The sequence below is a fragment of the Symsagittifera roscoffensis genome, chromosome 6, assembly GCF_963678635.1.
Source record: "Symsagittifera roscoffensis chromosome 6, txSymRosc1.1, whole genome shotgun sequence".
In the NCBI taxonomy this organism is placed as follows: Eukaryota; Metazoa; Xenacoelomorpha; order Acoela; family Convolutidae; genus Symsagittifera; species Symsagittifera roscoffensis.
In genome coordinates this window covers 59,458,712-59,480,589 of record NC_087067.1, presented here as the reverse complement: position 1 = coordinate 59,480,589, position 21,878 = coordinate 59,458,712, and the positions used below count along the sequence as shown (strand labels likewise).

Sequence of the window (21,878 nt, the reverse complement as noted above, 5' to 3'; positions counted from 1 at the left end):
GGTATGAGATTCGACAGTGTCAATGAGCAGCAGCACCACCACTGGGACCAAATGAACATACAACAGCAGCAGCAGTTCATGCAGGGATCACCTCGTCACAACACTCCCACATGCGAGCATCCAACTTCTCGAACCAGTGAGAAACCAGATACGAAGTGAACGCACTCAAGATCATCTACGACAGATTCCTACTGCCAAATGCACAAGATATTATCGTGACCGTCAGATTGCTGGGTCGATTGAGCATGGTTAGATCAAATCCGAAGAAATTTTTTTTCCTATTCAGGTCAAAAGCATTGGGCCATATTACGAGCAAAAACCTCAATAATATGATATGTATATGATATGAAAACGCACAAGCGGTAAATTTGAACAAATACTATTTAATAAGTTTATCACAACAATTAGGCTATTTGGTATTACGAGCATGATAGTCGAATTCCTGTTTTTGATTCCCACATGAACGTTTTCTTGGAGGGTATGAGATTAGACAGTGTCAATGACCAGCAGCACCACCACGGGGACCAAATGAATATACAACAGCAGCAGCAGTTCATGCAGGGATCACCTCGTCACAACACTCCCACATGCGAGCATCCAAATTGGCTTTTAGCCTAATTGTTGTGATAAACTTATTAGATAGACAGTTTTCATGAGTGTAATGAGAATAGAGCAATGGCTGAGCTCTCTCGGGTTTAAACAGTATACACAGCTATTCATTGATAACGGCTATGATGATTTCGAGCTGTGCAAGCAGCTAAGAGAAAATGATCTTGACTTGATGGGAATCACAATTCCTATCGTCAAAGCCGAAATTTTATCAAGTGTCAACAGTTTAAAACATGCCGAAAATGCTGCCCATGTTTATTTTTCTATGGATCCGAATTACTGGCAAACAGACGGATCCATCAATAGTGCCTCGACTTTCAATAGTTGTCTCCAGGAACAAAAAGTATCAGTTGCGATTCAAGAATCAGATGACTCAGCCGACGTTTATAACATCGTCCTAAGAGAACTGGCAAACGACGGAGTCACACCAGCAAAGTTATTAACTTTTCCAGTTACCCTGAAAGCGAAAAGTGGAGAAAGAACTCCGGATAAAACCTCAGACAGTGGGAATGACTCGGATCTGGGGGAGATCTATTGTGCTCAAGATCTGGCCAGCATCTATGAAGAGAGGTTAAAAATACCACAAGACAAAATCCTCAACGTTCTTCACTGCATACAACGTGTTCACTGCAAAAGAATCGAAAGTAGAAACATTGACTTAAAAATTGCCAATTCTGCCAGTAACCAATTTACCAGTAGAAGAAGGACGCCCAAATTACAGCAACGAATGTCCAGTTTTGATTGCAGTACAGGGGGTAGCGAGCATAATCAGTTGGAATTCAAAACAACATCAACAGTGGGGACTTCTGACTCGAGGGAACAGCTGACTTCTGACTTCTCGAACAGAAACTAAGCAAAAAAACCAAGAAAAAAGCAAAAATACTAACCAAGAACTACCACAGCTCGAGAGGAGTGCCTTTACGAGGCGAACAAGATTTCAATGAAACCTCCTCCTAGAGGAAACAGAAAAATAACCTCAGTCTTTCGTATCTCCGCAGCTATGGCCATTCTCTCCTGAGTGATCTGCTTGTACATGCGCTGTATGGCCTCCGTTTTCTCCCCTCCCACTCTGTCCTTGAAGATTTTGTCCAGACTGTTCAGCTGGTGTCTCACCTTGTTGTCTAACCAGAAACTAGCTTCCACACAAACTATTGGTTCAGCTTTTCTGGAAATAGTTCGTCAAGTACAAAACTCAAAATATGAACATGATTTGTTAAAAATAATTGACTGTTTTTTTGATGGTTATGGATTTGTAAATAGTGATCATGTCAATTTTTTTTTAAAAAAAATTTTGATAATCCATCTATTTTCTCTCATATGTTTAGGAAATTACCAAAAATTACCAAAAAAAATCACCGTTGTCAAAAAACTTGCAAAAAGTTTTTCAAACATGAAAGAAAGATGTAATATTTCTTTTGACTTTCAAGAAGTTGCAAAAAACATTTCATTTTTTTTAACAAGTTGTAAAAAGTGTTTCAATTTTTTTAACAAAATGCGAAAAGTGTTTCAAATTTTTTGAGAAGATGCGAATAGTTTTCACTTTTTTCGCTAAAACGCGAAAAGTGTTTCAATTTTTTCGACAAAATGCGAAAAGTGTTTTTACTTTTTTCGACAAAATGCGAAAAGTGTTTTACTTTATTCCATAAAAGGCGAAAAGTGTTTCAATTTTTTCGTCAAAATGCTTTACTTTTTTCGATAAAACGCGAAAAGTGTTTCAATTTTTTCGATAAAATGCGAAAAGTGTTTCAAATTTTTCGACAAAATGCGAAAAGTGTTTTACTTTTTTCGACAAAATGCGAAGTGTTTTACTTTTTTCGACAAAATGCGAAAAGTGCTTCACTTTTTTCGACAAAATGCAAAAAGTGTTTCAATTTTTTCTACAAAGTGCTAAAAGTGTGTACAAGATGCAATATCGATTAGGTAACTTTTTACTTGTGTACAGTTTTCTAGTGTTTTTCCGAATGTGTGCAAAAAATTATCTAATTTTTTAACATGTGTGCGAGTTCGGAGCACCAAATTAAGTTCTAATTGTTTTTCAATGGTTTATCCTGATCCTCTCATCTATTCTCATAATTAAAATGAAATTGAAGAAATCAATTACATAAAACAAAGTCAATACCAAACAACCTTTATTTACAAAAACATTTAATCACAGAGCTGTCGAGCAGCAGAAGAGTTCTGGAGGTTCTCTATAGAACGCAGAGCTAGACGAGGTTCCATTGCTGGTGGTTGTTGTCGTTTTTGATTTGTTTTAAATCTGAGTTTTTTTTGAAAATTTTGAAAAATAATAAAAAACGTCAGATCTCGAAAGCTACAAAGATTTGAGAAGTGAGATTTGGAGACAAGATTCGCAACCCCTGGGAGTACCTTGTCAGTACCCATTTACAGAAATGAGAAATTCATATTTTTTGTTTTCTAGAAATATCTCTTAAAGTTGTTTTCTAGAAAGTTGTTTTCTAGAAATCCTCGAAAACTACAAAGATTTGGTAACTATTATATGGAGGCCATAATTTGAACACCTGGTGAAACCCTGACAGCATCCAAATATTAGGCTGCTAAATTCAAATTTCGTGGAATATTCACTGAATTCAAACTAGAAAATCGAAAAATCTCAACTATTGCAATATACGATATAGCTTAAACTTGAAAAAATTCTTCTGTTAAACATGGAAAAATAATACATTGAGAAAATTTAAACAAGACGAGATGGTGAAGCCCTCATTTCCTTTAAATAAATAAATAAATAAATAATTATATATTTGAATAAATATATAAATTTGATATATATATATATAAATATAACAGAAAAAGATTAGAAGCTGAACAAATTTTATGACTTTTGCTTTGAAAAAAAAACGGAAAAAAATCGCGACTTTTATAAGAGTCTGAAATACGTTCATCCACTCTTAACAACTGGGTGAAAGGAAATAATTTGCCTTCTGTTGAGCAAATAGAATTGAATTCAGCTTGAAAAATTTGAAGACAAACCACGAAAAGTTGTAAAACAAAAAAAAGTTAAAAATCAAAAGGTAAAATTTTCTATTTCGTCGGGAAATCTAGAAGTTAAAATCCACTTTTGAAACTAGAAGTCGATCAAAATTTCGCGAGTTCTACATTTTGGCTGTTCGAGAGCGGAGATTGCTTTCCTTTTAAAATGGAACAGAACTCAACTCATGAAAACACAGAGTCGAAGCTGTGCATCGCAAACACGAGCGAGAACACGACAAAAGGCAGCTCTATAAATTGCAATAAGAAAAAGTAGAATTAAGCCTCGAAGTAGTAAAGTTCGGCTACGTCTCGGATCATGCTTCTCACGCATCTTCTTGGCCTGGAGATTATGCATCGTACGCACTAACCACTCAGCTACGGACATTAAACAAATCGCAAACACTAGCCACAAATAAAGCAGAACAGATGCGATGAAATTTCAAATGCTACAGATCGTGATTATAACAAAAAGTGCCACCATATAAGTATTTTAACGAAACTTTTTATTTGCCAGTCAAAAACAATTTCAAACTAATATACTAACGCGCGCAAGCTCGCTAGTGTAAATATCCAAAAATCGAAACACAAAATAATTTTAAAAAACTAAGAAGAAAATAAACGCACTGCATAGGTTTCTTCATTACGTTCAATGGTATCAAAAAAGCCAAACCTTTTGATAAAAAAAATTAATTCAGTTTGAGCAAACTGGAGGCACTTCCGTGGTAATAAGAATGTTCGTCTCTCATCCATCCTCCAAGAAACATTCAAAGACGATATTTTTTAGGATTCCCAATCTCGACTAAGAAGGCGTTAATAGGATAGGATAAAACAAACGATTTCAAACTAATAATTTTTAAGACACCAGATTTCACTTGAAAAAAAACTTTAAGGGACAACTGGGTCACTCACTTTTACAAGTGACAACTACGAACAAAAAGTTTGAGGTAGCCAGTGGGCGCGCTCTGCTGCAAAAACCGTCTCTAATTTTCATATATAGTCCTACCCTCTGCTGGTATGCTTGCAACACACATCAGCCCGATTGTGATATAAATTCAAATACTACTAAATTCAAATCAAATACTATTATAGTTTTAGTTATCCTACTCTAAAAAAAGTTGATTCTACTCACTTTTGAAGAATTCTAGGAGATTTCCATGCTTGGCCAGTTCTGTCACAATCAGCAGAGCCTCTATGCACACTCCGTAGAGAGCCACTAGGTTCTTGTGTTGCAGCTTCTTCATAATGTTCGACTCCCTTCTGAAGTCCTCTTTGTCCATTGTTCCTGGAATACAGTCCTCAATTTATAGTTATAAATTTAGTTTCAGGCCAGATACTTATCAACTTTCTTTGCTTAAACATAGCCAACAGCCAGTTGGTAAGAGTCAATTTGAAATCAACAATTACAACGGCATTTAATAGACTTGTCTCTCAATTGGTGCTCTAAACTTCGTGTCATTTATATAGAAAAAATCAAGACTACTTTTTCTTAAATCTGAGAATTTCTTTGAATCTTTTAGAAACTAATCAAAGCCTGAGGTGCTTCTCCTAAATTATTGCAAGTTAACAATAACTAAAGCAATTATTTCTCCCAATAAGTGCTCCAAATCTCAAGCAAACCCGATATTGAATCCAGTAGATTAAAAACGAGCTAAAGTATTACAAAAACGGTTCAATTCTCGAAATTTTCCTTTTCGGCACTTTTAAATACCCCCACTTGCCAAACTAATTATTTTATTTCACTGGGAAACCTGAAAAATGAAATTCACTTTCAAAACTAAAACTCATCACGTTTTTTGCGCCATTTTTGAATTCGTAATTGGGAAGTCAGGACTATTTGCCTCAAGTCAATTGGCCCTATGCCAACGCGTCCTATACTAACTTGCCCCCCAGATGACGTTTTGTCCTATGCCTTTTTTTTCCATACTTAACACTTTCACTTGATTCTTTGATGTTCAAAATGAGGACCAGCAAGTGCTAATGTAGACTGAACTCGTTTTGAGATAACAGAAGACTCTAATCAAAAGTTAATGAAGCTGATTCTACAAAACCATAATTTTTGGTAATTACACGCCCAAATTTGACAAAAATCCACAATTAGCGCCATTGAAATAAAATGAAAGACGGCTATTCTTTCATTTTGCTTCATTGTTTACCATTTTCTTTCGAATGATCCAACATAAATGCTATGAGTCAACTTACATGGGGAACATCTCAACAAAAAAAAACAAACGCTTAATATTGACGGACACGATTTCGCAAAAAAAGCAGATGACAAAAACCACTGAGCACTGAAGATGCACAAGATACAATTCACTTAAATGCCGCTCAGGAAGTAACAGATGAGAACAGAACTTGATCCCGTCCTTGCCAAACATTAAAGACAGGCATTTCATAATTCCGATATATTCTGATTTCTGTTTATTCGACAGTGGAGTAATGGATTGAATTTTAATTTTTGGTGATCGAGATAATGTTCAAGCCCATCGAGTTCACAATTCTCTTTGGCTTTGCGACGGTATATTTAAAATTTGTCAAATGCAATTATACCAGCTTTATACCATACACATTCAAATCGATGGATTTTATCCACCATGCCTTTATGCTCTACTGCCAAACAAAACTGAACAGACGTATTCAAAATTCCTGAAAGCCATCGCCTCTGTCTCTGATAACGCGCAACCATCGAGGACCCTTCTAGATTTTGAACGAGCTGCCGTAAATGCTTTTACAAGTGCGTTTCCAGAGTCTTCAATCAATGGCTGTTACTTTCACCTCTGCCAGGCCTTTTTACGCAAAGTTAACGAGCTGGGTTTAAAGAAAGCCTATGAAAACAACTGCAAGCTGAGCTTGACTGCGTTTAATACTCGCTCTCAGTTTTGTTCCAACTGATTTAGTGGAACGATCGTTCGAGAGCGTCACTGAGATTGAGCATGTGGTGGACCGATAAGATCTTGAGCAAAGCCTGTCAGATAAAAATGACGAACTTGCCTAATACTTTCAGAGAAGTTATATAAAAGGCGAAACAATAGGGCGAAACAGAGGCAACCGTTATATCCTATGAGTCTCAGGAACCATTCCTAAGAAGCAGCGGAAGGCTTGATACGAGTGACAGCATTATTTCAAGGGAGCCACCCAAGCCTCTACACTCCTGGTTAAGATTCAAATGGACTCAACAAATCAGAAAATCAACATTTTGAAGGCTATGGGGGGAATGCAGAATCAAGGGCGGAAGAAATATCGGGATATTCATGCAAAAATCCAAAACATTTCTAGTAAATTCAAAAAGACCATGTTGTTGACTATTTATATGCACTAGCTCATTTAGCTCCTTCGTAATTTTTAAATAGTCGGCATAATTACCACTGCATTTTGTTTCAAGCTTAATTGTTCAATTAAAAAAATCTTTCAATTTCATGCCGACATTATGCTGTACGAGGATATCAAAGAATCTGGGGCAAGTTTCATTTTTTTTATTTGGGGCAAGTTGGAATCGGACAAGTTGGACTGGGACAAGTTGAATTGAGGCAAATTGACATGTAACTATAATTGGAGAGTAATTTACCTTCCGTTAAGCAAACAATTTTAAATTTAACTTAAAAATAAATCAAAAACCAACAGACAAAAAATCAAATTTGAGCTTGAATAACTTCCAGAAAAAAATCATCACGAACTAAATAAGTGTCTTCATTTCGCTCATTGACACTTCATAAATTTCACGGTTACTTTCAATTGGGATAGTGCAAAGAAATATCAAGCCCGTCGCGTCTATCATCATCCCAAATGATCAATAGATGAAGATTTGAATTTAATTTACGTGTTGATGATGCCAAAAATGCCTTGAACTTCATTGAAAATGTTTTTAAAAAGATCTTTTTTTGCTCTTTTCAAAAAAGCTGAAACAATCATTTTATTATTAAGCGACACAGAAATTTCACTTCATGGCATAAAACAGTAATAAAATATAATAAGTTAACAAGTCACTCAATTAATACCTTGACAGACCAAGTTCACATTGTCCTAATGGCATGGAAAACTCTTTTCATTATTTATGCTAATACGCGTTTCGAAAGCATAGGTCTTCTAATCCTAGCAAATTTAATTGATCTTTGATAGTTTGATAAAAAACCGACGATATTAAGCCAATGGCTTGGTTAGATACATGTAGAAATCGGAGGATTTTCTGTATTGATATAAATTAAATACGAGCAGTTAGACTAGGTTATAGGGATCAAAAAGCTTTGCAAACTGATTACATTTTCAAAACATTTACTAAAAATAAGATCAATGTCTGCCAAATTGCAATGAAAACTCAGTCTTTAAAAGTGATCTCTCTCAGCAAACTTAATTGATCTTTGATAGTTTGATACAAAACCGACGATATTAAACCAATGGCTTGGTTAGATACATGTAGAAATCGGAGGATTTTCTGTATTGATATAAATTAAATACGAGCAGTTAGACTAGGTTATAGGGATCAAAAAGCTTTGCACACTGATTACATTTTCAAAACATTTACTAAAAATAAGATCAATGTCTGCCAAATTGCAATGAAAACTCAGTCTTTAAAAAAGATCTCTCTCAGCATAGTTGATCTTACTAAAATTAACTTAAATTGAGACAATTTTCAAACTTGCAGCTAATGTAAAAAAAAACCATACGTTGTTTTAGAGTCTTAATAGCCACTTCTTTATTGCCGTTCCAGGAACCTCTGAACACCTCTCCGAACTGTCCGGATCCCAGCTTGGTTCCGAACTGGAGATCCTTCAGCGATATCACCCAATTCACCTCATGTGATTTCGACAGACTCTGAAGAGTCCTTACTGGACCCTCATTTTGCTCTATTGAAGCCACTAGCTTCACACATAGACCATGGCAGTGCTGCTTGCAGTGTTCTACGAGTTGGACTAGGTTAGGGAAGGTGCTCCTCTTGTCTATGAAGAGCAGGCCTTCGTCGTTCATTCGGATCCGGTAGTGCTTCACCTCTGAGTTGTCTTTGACGCTGAGAGAGAACTTGTTGCTCCTCGACTCGGCAGGTCTGACTAAGAAGGTGCCTTTGGCACACTCTCGTAGCATGCATTCGGCTGATAGACGCGTTATTTCTTCCATAAACCATCTAAGCAAAAAAATAACTCAAAACATAACAAAGTTCTCAATAAATTTGCCGTTTTCTTTTTGAACATCCATTTAAGATAACCATCATTCAAAAAGAGAAAACACTCTTGAGCATCCTCATTTGATATGGCGATAAATTTATGGGAGGTTTGGAAAACTTGTTGAAAACGTCAATTTCAGTTCAGATGTGGATTACAAAAAGGCTATAAAAACATTGTTCACATCTGCAAAAATTGTGTAGTCTTATTTAAACAAACAGGGCATGTTGTTTCAGATTTCATTTTTCCCTGGATGGCATGTTTTATGTTGTCAATAAAGCACATTGAAAGAAAGCACACTGAGGCAAAGCAGGTCATTTGCTCCAAAAAAGACAATATTTGCCAAGCTTATAAAGGTCGATTTTCAAGTGGGGAAAATTATAACCACTAGCTTGAAAACGAATAGTGAAAAATTATGTAAAAAGTATCAATTAAGCAAATCACGACCAATGCAAAAGCTAGCAAAGAATGTATTCTCTCTAACCAAAGCCTGTATTCTCTCTACCAAAGCTATGTCCTAGTAATATAAATAATGCAAAATATTGGGGGGGGGGGGGGGGGTAGGTGATGATAACTTCGTGAATTTGAGTATAATTTTAAGCCAATCAGATCACAGCATTTTACACGCAGCGCTCTACAATTTTAATTAAAATTAAAGGCTGGAGTAGAATATCTTAATTTTTCTGCGTGGGGGTGTCATGTTGATGCTCATTTTAATATGTATACTCTACTCACGGCTCTGCTCTGTGGGATATGTATGACTCTACGTAATTGGAGGGTATGTATCCTCTCTTGCCATTGGCCTTATGTGTGGCCATCCAGCAATCCCCCATCGTACTCTCCGCTTCCAACAGATCTCCCTTCCTGTAAAACACACACAAGCGAACCTCAACATTACACAGGTAATTTAGACCACAAGTGGACATCATCTTTGTCCTTAGTCTATCACCTCAAATAATATTCATGAAACACACTTAATGAAATATTTACCAAAAAAAATACATTTATACTGTTCTCCTTAAACGGTAAATGACAATCAAATAAAAAATCGAAGTTTAAATATTTGCTTAATGAAATACTAGCGTTTAACGCACCTTCGGTGCTTCCAATTTTTTCGACAGCTCATGAAAAACCGCATATATTGAAAACAACATCTGCAAACTTTTAGTGTACTCTGACTGCACCCAATTACAGGGTTGGTAATTTCGAACTTATAAAATTATTTAATTCCCATTTTAAAAGCGTCATCACGAAAACTTAATGGGCCTCTGGAGAAATTTGGAGGCCAGCTTTGCAACAACTGAGAGTCCCTGAGAGCACCCTACTATAGGGTTAGGAATTCAAAATTTTGTGAATTTTTTTGAACCTGTTTCCCGGAAAAAAAAATTAAAAAAAAACGTCTTATCGCAGAAACTTAAAGGATTTGAGCGTTCATATTAAGAGGTAAGATTTGCGACGCCTGGTTGTACGCTGACAATAAGGTTGTATCTTCATCAAGTTAGTATTTTGAATTTCTTTGTAGATAAGTTCTTCGAGAAATTTTGAAAAAATCAAAAAACGTCACATCACGGAAACTAAAAGCATTTGAGCAGTCGCGTTAAGCAGTCGAATGTGGCAAGAGTTGCAACTCTTTAGAGTACCCTGTCAACACCGAACTATAGTGTTGGAAATTTCAAATTTTTAGAAATAATTAATTGAAACTGAAGTTTTCTGAAAATTTTTGAAAAAATCGCAAAAAAACGTCATATCTCGAAAACTACAAAGAACTGAGCAATCAAAATTGGAGCCAAAACTCGCAATCTTTGAGAATACTCTGACAGGACCCAACTACAGGGTTGGGAATTTGAGATTTTGCGAAAAAAAAATAATCTAAGTTTTCTGAAAATTTTTTGAAAAATTCACAAAAAACGTCATATCTCGAAAACTACAAGGATTTGAACAATCATAATTGGAGGCAAGATTTTTAACTCCTTAGAGTCATTCTGACAGCACCCAACTACAGGGTTGGGAACTTCAAGTTTTGAAATTACTTTATTTGAAATTTCTGAAAAATTTTGAAAAAATCTCAAAATCGTCTTATCTCGCTAACTAAAATGATCGGGCATTCAAAATTGGAGGCCAAATTCGCCACCCCTAATTCGATATTGGGTTGCCTAAATCAAACTCATTAAAAAAACCACTAAAATCAAATTGGAAAATCGAAAAAAAATCTTAACCATTGCAATATACGATATAGCTTAAACATGCAAAAATAATACGTTGAAAAAGCTTAAACATGGCGAGATAGTGAAGCCCGCATTTAAATATATAATAGATACACTTTTAAATATACACTATTTTTTAATTGATTGTAATTTACCGTTTCTGGAAAAAAAAATTTTTATTGTTGTTATCAGAGTATTCAAGTGAATTGACGGCTAACCTCATTCATATTCCTACGTTAAAAGCCTATCACACTCATATAATCTATCTCCCGGCAGATTTAATATCGCAGATTAGGCAAAATTCAATTTATAAGTAAACCCTAGCACTGCGTTTTTAATCTGCTAGCAAAGACTTGACTATTAACGCCGGATAAAAATAACTTAGAAAGTAGACTAAAATTCACTTAAAAACTTATTGGAGCTCGCTTTTATAGCGTAATTTTTAGATTTCAACAACTTCGTCAGGTTATTTTGTTCTAGAAAGTTCTTCAGCCAATAAAAATTCAACAACTGGTGATCTCTCGTCACGAGGAGTTATATTTAGATTTACCTGCTATTTCAGCTAAAGGCTAAAAAAGGAATTAAAAGGGTGGAAATGAAAAGCAATTTGAAATCAGAACATTCCCAAGATCAGGTGCGGATCTAGGATTTTCTCGGGGGTGGTGGATTTTTTAAAAAATTTCGAAAATTTTGTCGACTTAGGTCGACCGAATTGAAATTGATTTTTCGAGCTCTCCCTAAGCACGGTTTAGTCCCTGTTTTGGCCAAATTTTCTGCACCGCAGGCAAAATGTTAAAAAAAATTGTCCAAAAAGGCGCGTTTTTTCGCACTTTTTGGAGAAAGTTGACCAAAACATCTCGTTTTTTTTTGGCGCGCGCTCCCCCTCAAAATTAGTTTATATTGGTGCCCAAAGCGCCTTTAGAAAACTTCTAGGGTCGGGCGGCCAAAAATGGATTTCAAAAAATACCAAAGGGGGACCCTTTGGGTCGGCAGGGGGTCGAATCCCTGAGGAAGGGGGCGAAAGCCCCGCCCCTGCCCAAGATAATTGCTACACGAACAAAAAATCAACCAATTAGAGCTTAATAGTTAAGACATTTTCTCTCGCAAGTGTAATAATTTTTTGAACTGTTTTCGTATTTTTTCTATGCTGCGTGAAGACGCAAACCTCCTTCAGTAAGATTTTAGGACCAAGTTAACATCCTCCCCCCCCCCCCCCCCTAATCCGTTTAGGGGGAGGATCTTAACTTATTTCTGAGTTCGACTTTTCAGCCAATCAGAATAGAGCATTTTTTCATCAAATTAAATTAAATTCAACGCTGGGGTGGAAGATCTTAACTTGGTCTACTTGGGTGGGAGGATGTTAACTTGATCCATATTTTATGACGCCAAAAAAAATTCAGAAAAATCGGATTCTTCAAACCACTTTTCTCAACACTGTCAAAATTTCTGCTGGAGTTTTTCAATATCCAAAATCCAACCACTCACGTAACATAAACTCACTTGAATGGCGGTTCATCGTCTGTTTGACAAGTGTAGTCAAACTTGGCAATGAAAACATTCTTGTTAGTGCTGGAAGGTGAATCCCGGTTGTTCATCCCTGGAGTCCCTGACTGCATGCCTCCTTGATGACCATGAACAGTTCCTCCAGCTGATCTCACACTTCCCCCACGCATGCTGCTTTTGTGCTGGGACCCCGTTGCTCCTGAATAACCACTACTTATTCTGATACAACTCTCAAGCCTCATAATAGCCCACTGAGGTTCTGATTTTGGTTGGGGTAAAAGCCCTTTTAACGATGTTCTCGATTGATACTAGAGTTCACATTGAAATGGATTGTACAATTATTTCCACTTCGGTCACGGTTGGAGGGATCCCTCCTCAAGGTGAGAGCGGCTACAGCCAAATGGATGACACCGATATCCCCCCATGGAAGCATGGACGAAGATAGTAAGGAGGAGATAAATCCGACTCAAGTAAGAAAACTAGATTTCAATTCGTGCATAAGCATTTGAATTAGCGAACCTTGTCGGTGCTGGGTAGCGGTTGCACTGTTGATAGTGATTTTTCGAGCTCTCCCTAAGCACGGTTTAGTCCCTGTTTTGGCCAAACTCTCTGCGCCGCAGGCAAAATATTGAAAAAACTGTCCAAAAAAGGCGCGTTTTTAGGCACTTTTTGGAAAAAGTTGACAAAAACATCGCATTTTTTTGGCGCGCACTCCCCCTCAAAATTAGTTTATGTTAGAAAAAATTCCAGGGTCGGTCGGCCAAAAATGGATATCTTAAAAAGTACCAAAGGGGGGACCCTTTGGGCCGGCACGGGGTCAAATGAGGAAGGGGGCGAAAGCCCCCCCCCCCCGTAAATCCGCCCCTGCCCAAGATAATTTCTACACGAACAAAAAAAGTAACCAATTAGAGCTTAATAGTTAAGACAATTTCTCTCGCAAGTGTAATAATTTTTTGAACTGTTTTCGTATTTTTTCTATGCTGCGTGAAGACGCAAACCTCGGCTTCCTTAAATGATTATTCAAATCTTTAAAAAACGTAAAAGTGTAACATTTATTGGCTTACCGCTCATTCAGTAAGATTTTAGGACCAAGTTAACATCCTCCCCTCCCAATCCGTTTAGGGGGAGGATCTTAACTTATTTCTGAGTTCGACTTTTCAGCCAATCAGAATAGAGCATTTTTTTTATCAAAATTAAATTAAATTCAACGCTGGGGTGGAAGATCTTAACTTGGTCTAATTGGGTGGGAGGATGTTAATTTGATCCATATTTTATGACGCCAAAAAAAATTCAGAAAAATCGGATTCTTCAAACCACTTTTCTCAACACTGTCAAAATTTCTGCTGGAGTTTTTCAATATCCAAAATCCAACCACTCACGTAACATAAACTCACTTGAATGGCAGGTCGTCGTCTGTTTGACAAGTGTAGTCAAACTTGGCAATGAAAACATTCTTGTTAGTCCTGGAAGGTGAATCCCGGTTGTTCATCTCTGGAGTCCCTGAGGCCTTGCCTCCTTGATGACCATGAACAGTTCCTCCAGCTGATCTCACACTTCCCCCACGCGTGCTGCTTTTGTGCTGGGACCCCGTTGTTCCTGAATAACCACTACTTATTCTGATACAAACTCTCAAGCCTCATAATGGGCCACTGAGGTTCTGATTTTGGTTGGGGTAAGAGCCCTTTTAACGATGTTCTCGATTGATACTAGAGTTCACATTGAAATGGATTGTACAATTATTTCCACTTCGGTCACGGTTGGAGGGATCCCTCCTCAACGTGAGAGCGGCTACAGCCAAATGGATGACACCGATATCCCCCCATGGAAGCATGGACGAAGATAGTAAGGAGGAGATAAATCCGACTCAAGTAAGAAAACTAGAATTCAATTCGTGCATAAGCATTGGAATTAGCGAACCGTGTCGGTGCTGGGTATCGGTTGCACTGTTGATAGTGATTTTTCGAGCTCTCCCTAAGCACGGTTTAGTCCCAGTTTTGGCCAAACTCTCTGCGCCGCAGGCAAAATATTGAAAAAACTGTCCAAAATAGGCGCGTTTTTAGGCACTTTTCGGAAAAAGTTGACCAAAACATCGCATTTTTTTGGCGCCACCCCCCCCCCCCTCAAAATTAGTTTATGTTAGAAAAAATTCTAGGGTCGGTCGGCCAAAAATGGATATCTTAAAAAGTACCAAAGGGAGGACCCTTTGGGCTGGCAGGGGGTCGAATGAGGAAGGGGGCGAAATCCCCCCCTCGTAAATCCGCCCCTGCCCAAGATAATTGCCACACGAACAAAAAAAGTAACCAATTAGAGCTTAATAGTTAAGACATTTTCTCTCGCAAGTGTAATAATTTTTTGAACTGTTTTCGTACTTTTTCTATGCTGCGTGAAGACGCAAACCTCGGCTTCCTTAAATGATCATTCAAATCTTTATAAACGTAAAAGTGTAACATTTATTGGCTTAACGCTCCTTCAGTAAGATTTTAGGACCAGGTTAACATCCTACCCTTCCCTTCAACCCCCCCCCCCTCAATCCGTTTAGGGGGAGGATCTTAACTTATTTCTGAGTTCGACTTTTCAGCCAATCAGAATAGAGCATTTTTTTATCAAAATTAAATTAAATTCAACGCTGGGGTGGAAGATCTTAACTTGGTCTAATTGGGTGGGAGGATGTTAATTTGGTCCATATTTTATGACGCCAAAAAAAATTCAGAAAAATCGGATTCTTCAAACCACTTTTCTCAACACTGTCAAAATTTCTGCTGGAGTTTTTCAATATCCAAAATCCAACCACTCACGTAACATAAACTCACTTGATTGGCAGGTCGTCGTCTGTTTGACAAGTGTAGTCAAACTTGGCAATGAAAACATTCTTGTTAGTGCTGGAAGGTGAATCCCGGTTGTTCATCCCTGGAGTCCCTGACTGCATGCCTCCTTGATGACCATGAACAGTTCCTCCAGCTGATCTCACACTTCCCCCACGCGTGCTGCTTTTGTGCTGGGACCCCGTTGTTCCTGAATAACCACTACTCATTCTGATACAAACTCTCAAGCCTCATAATAGGCCACTGAGGTTCTGATTTTGGTTGGGGTAAAAGCCCTTTTAACGATGTTCTCGATTGATACTAGAGTTCACATTGAAATGGATTGTACAATTATTTCCACTTCGGTCACGGTTGGAGGGATCCCTCCTCAAGGTGAGAGCGGCTACAGCCAAATGGATGACACCGATATCCCCCCATGGAAGCATGGACGAAGATAGAAAGGAGGAGATAAATCCGACTCAAGTAAGAAAACTAGAATTCAATTCGTGCATAAGCATTTGAATAAGCGAACCTTGTCGGTGCCGGGTAGCGGTTGCACTGTTGATAGTGATTTTTCGAGCTCTCCCTAAGCACGGTTTAGTCCCTGTTTTGGCCAAACTCTCTGCGCCGCAGGCAAAATATTGAAAAAACTGTCCAAAAAAGGCGCGCTTTTAGGCACTTTTTGGAAAAAGTTGACAAAAACATCGCATTTTTTTGGCGCGCACTCACCCTCAAAATTAGTTTATGTTAGAAAAAATTCCAGGGTCGGTCGGCCAAAAATGGATATCTTAAAAAGTACCAAAGGGGGGACCCCTTTGGGCCGGCAGGGGGGTCAAATGAGGAAGGGGGCGAAAGCCCCCCCCCCGTAAATCCGCCCCTGCCCAAGATAATTGCTACACGAACAAAAAAAGTAACCAATTAGAGCTTAATAGTTAAGACAATTTCTCTCGCAAGTGTAATAATTTTTTGAACTGTTTTCGTATTTTTTCTATGCTGCGTGAAGACGCAAACCTCGGCTTCCTTAATTGATTATTCAAATCTTTAAAAAACGTAAAAGTGTAACATTTATTGGCTTACCGCTCCTTCAGTAAGATTTTAGGACCAAGTTAACATCCTCCCCTCCCAATCCGTTTAGGGGGAGGATCTTAACTTATTTCTGAGTTCGACTTTTCAGCCAATCAGAATAGAGCATTTTTTTTATCAAAATTAAATTAAATTCAACGCTGGGGTGGAAGATCTTAACTTGGTCTAATTGGGTGGGAGGATGTTAATTTGATCCATATTTTATGACGCCAACAAAAATTCAGAAAAATCGGATTCTTCAAACCACTTTTCTCAACACTGTCAAAATTTCTGCTGGAGTTTTTCAATATCCAAAATCCAACCACTCACGTAACATAAACTCACTTGAATGGCAGGTCGTCGTCTGTTTGACAAGTGTAGTCAAACTTGGCAATGAAAACATTCTTGTTAGTCCTGGAAGGTGAATCCCGGTTGTTCATCCCTGGAGTCCCTGACTGCATGCCTCCTTGATGACCATGAACAGTTTCTCCAGCTGATCTCACACTTCCCCCACGCGTGCTGCTTTTGTGCTGGGACCCCGTTGTTCCTGAATAACCACTACTCATTCTGATACAAACTCTCAAGCCTCATAATAGGCCACTGAGGTTCTGATTTTGGTTGGGGTAAAAGCCCTTTTAACGATGTTCTCGATTGATACTAGAGTTCACATTGAAATGGATTGTACAATTATTTCCACTTCGGTCACGGTTGGAGGGATCCCTCCTCAAGGTGAGAGCGGCTACAGCCAAATGGATGACACCGATATCCCCTCATGGAAGCATGGACGAAGATAGTTAGGAGGAGATAAATCCGACTCAACCAAGAAAACTAGAATTCAATTCGTGCATAAGCATTGGAATTAGCGAACCTTGTCGGTACTGGGTAGCGGTTGCACTGTTGATAGTGATTTTTCGAGCTCTCCCTAAGCACGGTTTAGTCCCTGTTTTGGCCAAACTCTCTGCGCCGCAGGCAAAATATTGAAAAAACTGTCAAAAAAAGGCGCGTTTTTAGGCACTTTTTGGAAAAAGTTGACCAAAACATCGCATTTTTTTGGCGCGCGCTCCCCCTCAAAATTAGTTTATGTTAGAAAAAAATCTAGGGTCGGTCGGCCAAAAATGGATATCTTAAAAAGTACCAAAGGGGGACCCTTTGGGCAGGCAGGGGGTCGAATGAGGAAGGGGGCGAAAGCCCCCCCCCCCCCGTTAATCCGCCCCTGCCCAAGATAATTGCTACACGAACAAAAAAAGTAACCAATTAGAGCTTAATAGTTAAGACAATTTCTCTCGCAAGTGTAATAATTTTTTGAACTGTTTTCGTATTTTTTCTATGCTGCGTGAAGACGCAAACCTCGGCTTCCTTAAATGATTATTCAAATCTTTATAAACGTAAAAGTGTAACATTTATTGGCTTAACGCTCCTTCAGTAAGATTTTAGGACCAAGTTAACACACCACCCCCCATCCGTTTAGGGGAGGGTCTTAACTTGGTTCTGAGTTCGACTTTTCAGCCAATCAGAATAGAGCATTTTTAATCAAAATTAATTTAAATTCAACGCTGGGGTGGAAGATCTTAACTTGGTCTACTTGGGTGGGAGGATGTTAACTTGATCCATATTTTATGACGCCAAAAAAATTCAAAAAAAATCGGATTCTTCAAACCATTTATCTCAACACTATCAAAATTTCAGCTGGAGTTTTTCAATATCCAAAATCCAACCACTCACGTAACATAAAGTCACTTGAATGGCAGGTCGTCATCTGTTTGACAAGTGTTAGTCAAACTTGGCAATGAAAACATTCTTGTTAGTGCTGGAAGGTGAATCCCGGTTGTTCATCCCTGGAGTCCCTGACTGCATGCCTCCTTGATGACCATGAACAGTTCCTCCAGCTGATCTCACACTTCCCCCACGCAAGCTGCTTTTGTGCTGGGACCCCGTTGTTCCTGAATAACCACTACTCATTCTGATACAAACTCTCAAGCCTCATAATAGCCCACTGAGGTTCTGATTTTGGTTGGGGTAAAAGCCCTTTTAACGATGTTCTCGATTGATACTAGAGTTCACATTGAAATGGATTGTACAATTATTTCCACTTCGGTCACGGTTGGAGGGATCCCTCCTCAACGTGAGAGCGGCTACAGCCAAATGGATGACACCGATATCCCCCCATGGAAGCAAGGACTAAGATAGTAAGGAGGAGATAAATCCGACTCAACTAAGAGAACTAGATTTCAACTCGTTTATAAGCATTGGAATTAGCAAACTTTATCGGCGCTGGGTGGCGGTTGCACTGTTGATAGTGCTTCCATTGTTCATGACGAATGTGTTGGCTGGACTGTTCGTTCCTCCCGGCATAGGGGCCAGTGACACGCCCGAAGGGACCAGAGGCGGATTGGAGCCAGTTTTTCCGGGCTGCTAAACTGACTAATCTTTCAGAATTTTGCATTGCATGTTTGATTCGTAAAATCAACGAATATAAACAACAATCAAGGATATTTGAATGCAACTGAAACAAAGATAACCAGTGGCTGTGCAAGTAGCACAGAATGTTCCGACCACATTCATAGAACTACAAAAAATATATATATTTTTCTTTCAATTAGTGTCGTCGTTCTTGCAAACATACAAACGCATTTCAAGCTAGTAAATTAGGTATAATTCTTAACAGTTGTCTTCAAACAATGAATAACAAACAAAACGCGATAAATTATTTTTTCAGAACCTTTTGAATGCCAAGGAAGAACAAAATGAAGCTTCCAAAACTAGTTTTCCATCTAGAAAAAATCAAAATTATCTAGCCTAACTGACCAATTTGAAAATGATGAACGTTACTCGATTGCTTTCATATTGGTTTTGCTTGACACTAGAGCAACTTTTTGCGATTTTTAAATATCGTTCGACTCACGACTGAAAGGGCTTTAATTTGATATATCATTCGACCCATTCTAATGAATATTTGTGGCATCTGATTTTGCGTGAAAAAGAAAGAAAAACTGAAGACAGCCGAAGACAAAGTTGCTCCCATTTTCAATTATCCGAAAATAGTGGTACCGTGACAACTCGCAAAAGTTAAGGGAAGCGACAGCTCTTTTCTAGTCCAATTTCATCTTTTCTGAATTTCAATTCACAAAAAAAAACTACTTCAAATAAGCTTAAATGTTTTGAACTAATTGAAATATTAAAGCGTAAACAAGTGAAAAACAACTATACAACTTTTTCTACATGCGAAATACCATATGAACAAAATTTGAACAATTTTATTTCGTACATTTTATTTCGTATCAGGCAAACATGCCAGATGTTAGAATTTTAAATCAGCAACAATGGAAGAAAATTTACGAAAAGAAACAAAGCCGACAAGTTGAGCCGAAAAAAAAGGATTTGATAGAGAAAAAGTTTTAAAGTCCTACCATAAACAACAATGGACAACATTCAATTCAAAATTTGAAAGAGCTTTAAGCATAGAGGCGAAGCGGAGTACCCTGCCCAAAATAAAAAGAACCCTCTCTTTGGACACCCGACAGACAAAAAAACTTTGGTATTTATTTTCGCGCGGTGGTTAAATTTAATCCCTTCCAAATTTTCCCACTGTTCAACTAAATAAATTTGACACCTCACTAAAAAAATGACCTGCTTAGAGACAAAAGTGGATTGATACTTGATAAGACGACCGTTGAGCTGAAAATAACTAGTGCAAAAACTGAAAGAAATAGCAAAAATGAACTTTACAAAAGCCAGAAAGTGTACAAAAAAGTAAATGATCCTAGAAAAACGAACATCCAACCAACAAATTTACACTCTGAAGTCTTTAGAGTTGAGTTATTAGTCCTTGCTTTCCACAAAACACGAGCCACCAACAAAGCGGATAAAACACATCAGCAGTACTCAGTTTACAGGAACAAGTAGTCTATAATCCAATTTGATGTTTGCTAAAAGCAAGGTTCAAGATTCAAAGTAAATTATGGTTTAATCTTTTCAGAGAGATCATTTTCAAGAGAAAAATTCAGATGAACGTGTTCTCATATTGCTTCAAAACAAACTTTCACAATTTTGAAACCTCTTACCGATCAAAAGACTAAATTGGTGGATCAGAATATAAGACAGAAAAATGACGTCAATCAGCCAAATAAACAGGCACCTCAAAGCACAAATTCTTCAATTCACTTTTACAACGATGAACAAGTTTTAAGATAATATTCTTACCCTATAGTTATTATAATTTATATTTTTGACCTAACAAATAAAATCGTATTGAAACAAAACCTCAGATTTTTCAGCTTTCTATGCTCTGATAAGTCTCATCAGCGCCCTCATAAATTAGACATTCACATACTCAATAAATTCGAATATCAAAACTTACGGGATTAGGAGTGTATTGATTCGGTTGATTTGGTCGACCCTGATTCAGGCCAGACACCATTGTACGGTTATTAGCTCCTGGTAAGCTATTTCTAGCTTGCTGATTTTTAGCCCAGTTTGGTTGCAACTGTTGGTGAGGCGCGGCTGCAGGCATTCCACCTTGCTGTATTACCATGCCTGTATGCCCCATTATAGGGGTGTGCGTAGTTGAACCCATGGCAGCTTGCTGCACATATCTGTTCGACCCGTTCTTGCTCAAACAAGAGCCCATTCATCTGAAACACAGCAGCGGCAAATTAGGGCTTGTAACATTCGCCCGGAAGATACATATCGACGGATAACAAAACTAAGTCTTAAGACGACTGGCTAGCGTCTAAACAGAGCTTTGCATGTTTTTCACCGTCTCTACCAAGCCAGTACTTTTCGGTGGTCTTTTACAACATCGGGTCGACAAAAACGTTACTGTTCTCCGGCTTCGACCAGAACGCTCAAATTAACTGAACTACATGCAAAATTAGTGAGCTCATGGCTGGGTCTCAGTATCCCCAGACCACGAGGTCACTCCTAAAAACAGGGCTACTACTTATTATATTACTATTGTATTTGTTCAGTAGATAAAAATCATCATCTCCATCGAAGATGGATCAACCCTTTCCCCCCCTTTTCTAGCTCCTCATTCTTGTCAAAACGAATTAAGATCTTAATTAAATTCAAGTCAGGACATGACAGGATGCTAAAAGTTTATCAGAGTCAATAAAAGTTTCCGTCCCGAGACCCTTCCGGATTCTTGAATCCGCCGAATCAAGCTCCTTAATCTCAAGTTCACGATAACTCGGAAGGCTGGTTTTCACCCTTCACCGTTGTTCGCAACGGCCTTGCAACTATTGTAGCAGCACAATAGTTGCAACTCGGAACGCTCTCTGCTATTCTGTAGTTCGTTGTCGTTTTTCAGTCTCGATTTCCGTACTGTTTTCTATCACAGATAAAGTTGTTCTCTCTTTTCACTCGCTTTTTGTTAAAAATGGCCATTTCAGCATTTCTCAGAAAAGTTACGTCATCACTTCGAAAATTTAAAATTTTAAAATACGGGAATATCTTGACCTTCACTGTTCTGCTAATCATCCGAGTAACATCGTTAATCCTTCAAAACCATTAACTCGGAAGGCTTGCTGCTAAAATTCCGAATTCTGCAGAGATTGCATTTT

At 38.1% G+C, this 21,878-nt stretch overlaps 1 protein-coding gene across 4 annotated transcripts; it reads right to left on the bottom strand.

Annotated features, from left to right (window-relative positions):
• Positions 1-1,590: 1,590 nt before the first annotated feature.
• Positions 1,591-20,944, bottom strand: LOC134847831 (tyrosine-protein kinase Src42A-like). Of its 4 annotated transcripts, XM_063865057.1 has the most exons (6): positions 20,675-20,944; positions 18,040-18,257; positions 9,483-9,611; positions 8,256-8,710; positions 4,727-4,879; positions 1,591-1,774 (listed from the first exon to the last, which is right to left on the bottom strand). In XM_063865057.1, the coding sequence occupies exons 3-6, from the start codon at positions 9,578-9,580 to the stop codon at positions 1,758-1,760; spliced, it is 723 nt and encodes a 240-aa protein (XP_063721127.1). In that variant the 5' UTR covers positions 9,581-9,611; positions 18,040-18,257; positions 20,675-20,944; the 3' UTR covers positions 1,591-1,757. The 4 variants fall into 4 exon arrangements, with proteins under 4 accessions (XP_063721127.1, XP_063721128.1, XP_063721126.1 ...); XM_063865058.1 differs by lacking the exon at positions 18,040-18,257; XM_063865056.1 differs by lacking the exons at positions 18,040-18,257; positions 20,675-20,944 and adding an exon at positions 13,849-13,945.
• Positions 20,945-21,878: the final 934 nt, after the last annotated feature.

Bases quoted from the DNA above. Each gene is read 5' to 3' on its own strand.
- LOC134847831 (XM_063865054.1), bottom strand. From the start codon at position 12,567: ATGCAGTCAGGGACTCCAGGGATGAACAACCGGGATTCACCTTCCAGC. The intron at 9,612-12,451 runs GTGAGTTTATGT...TGTGTTTTACAG, and splicing joins GACGATGAACCGCCATTCAA to GAAGGGAGATCTGTTGGAAG. The intron at 8,711-9,482 runs GTGAGTAGAGTA...TTTTTTGCTTAG, and splicing joins ATATCCCACAGAGCAGAGCC to ATGGTTTATGGAAGAAATAA.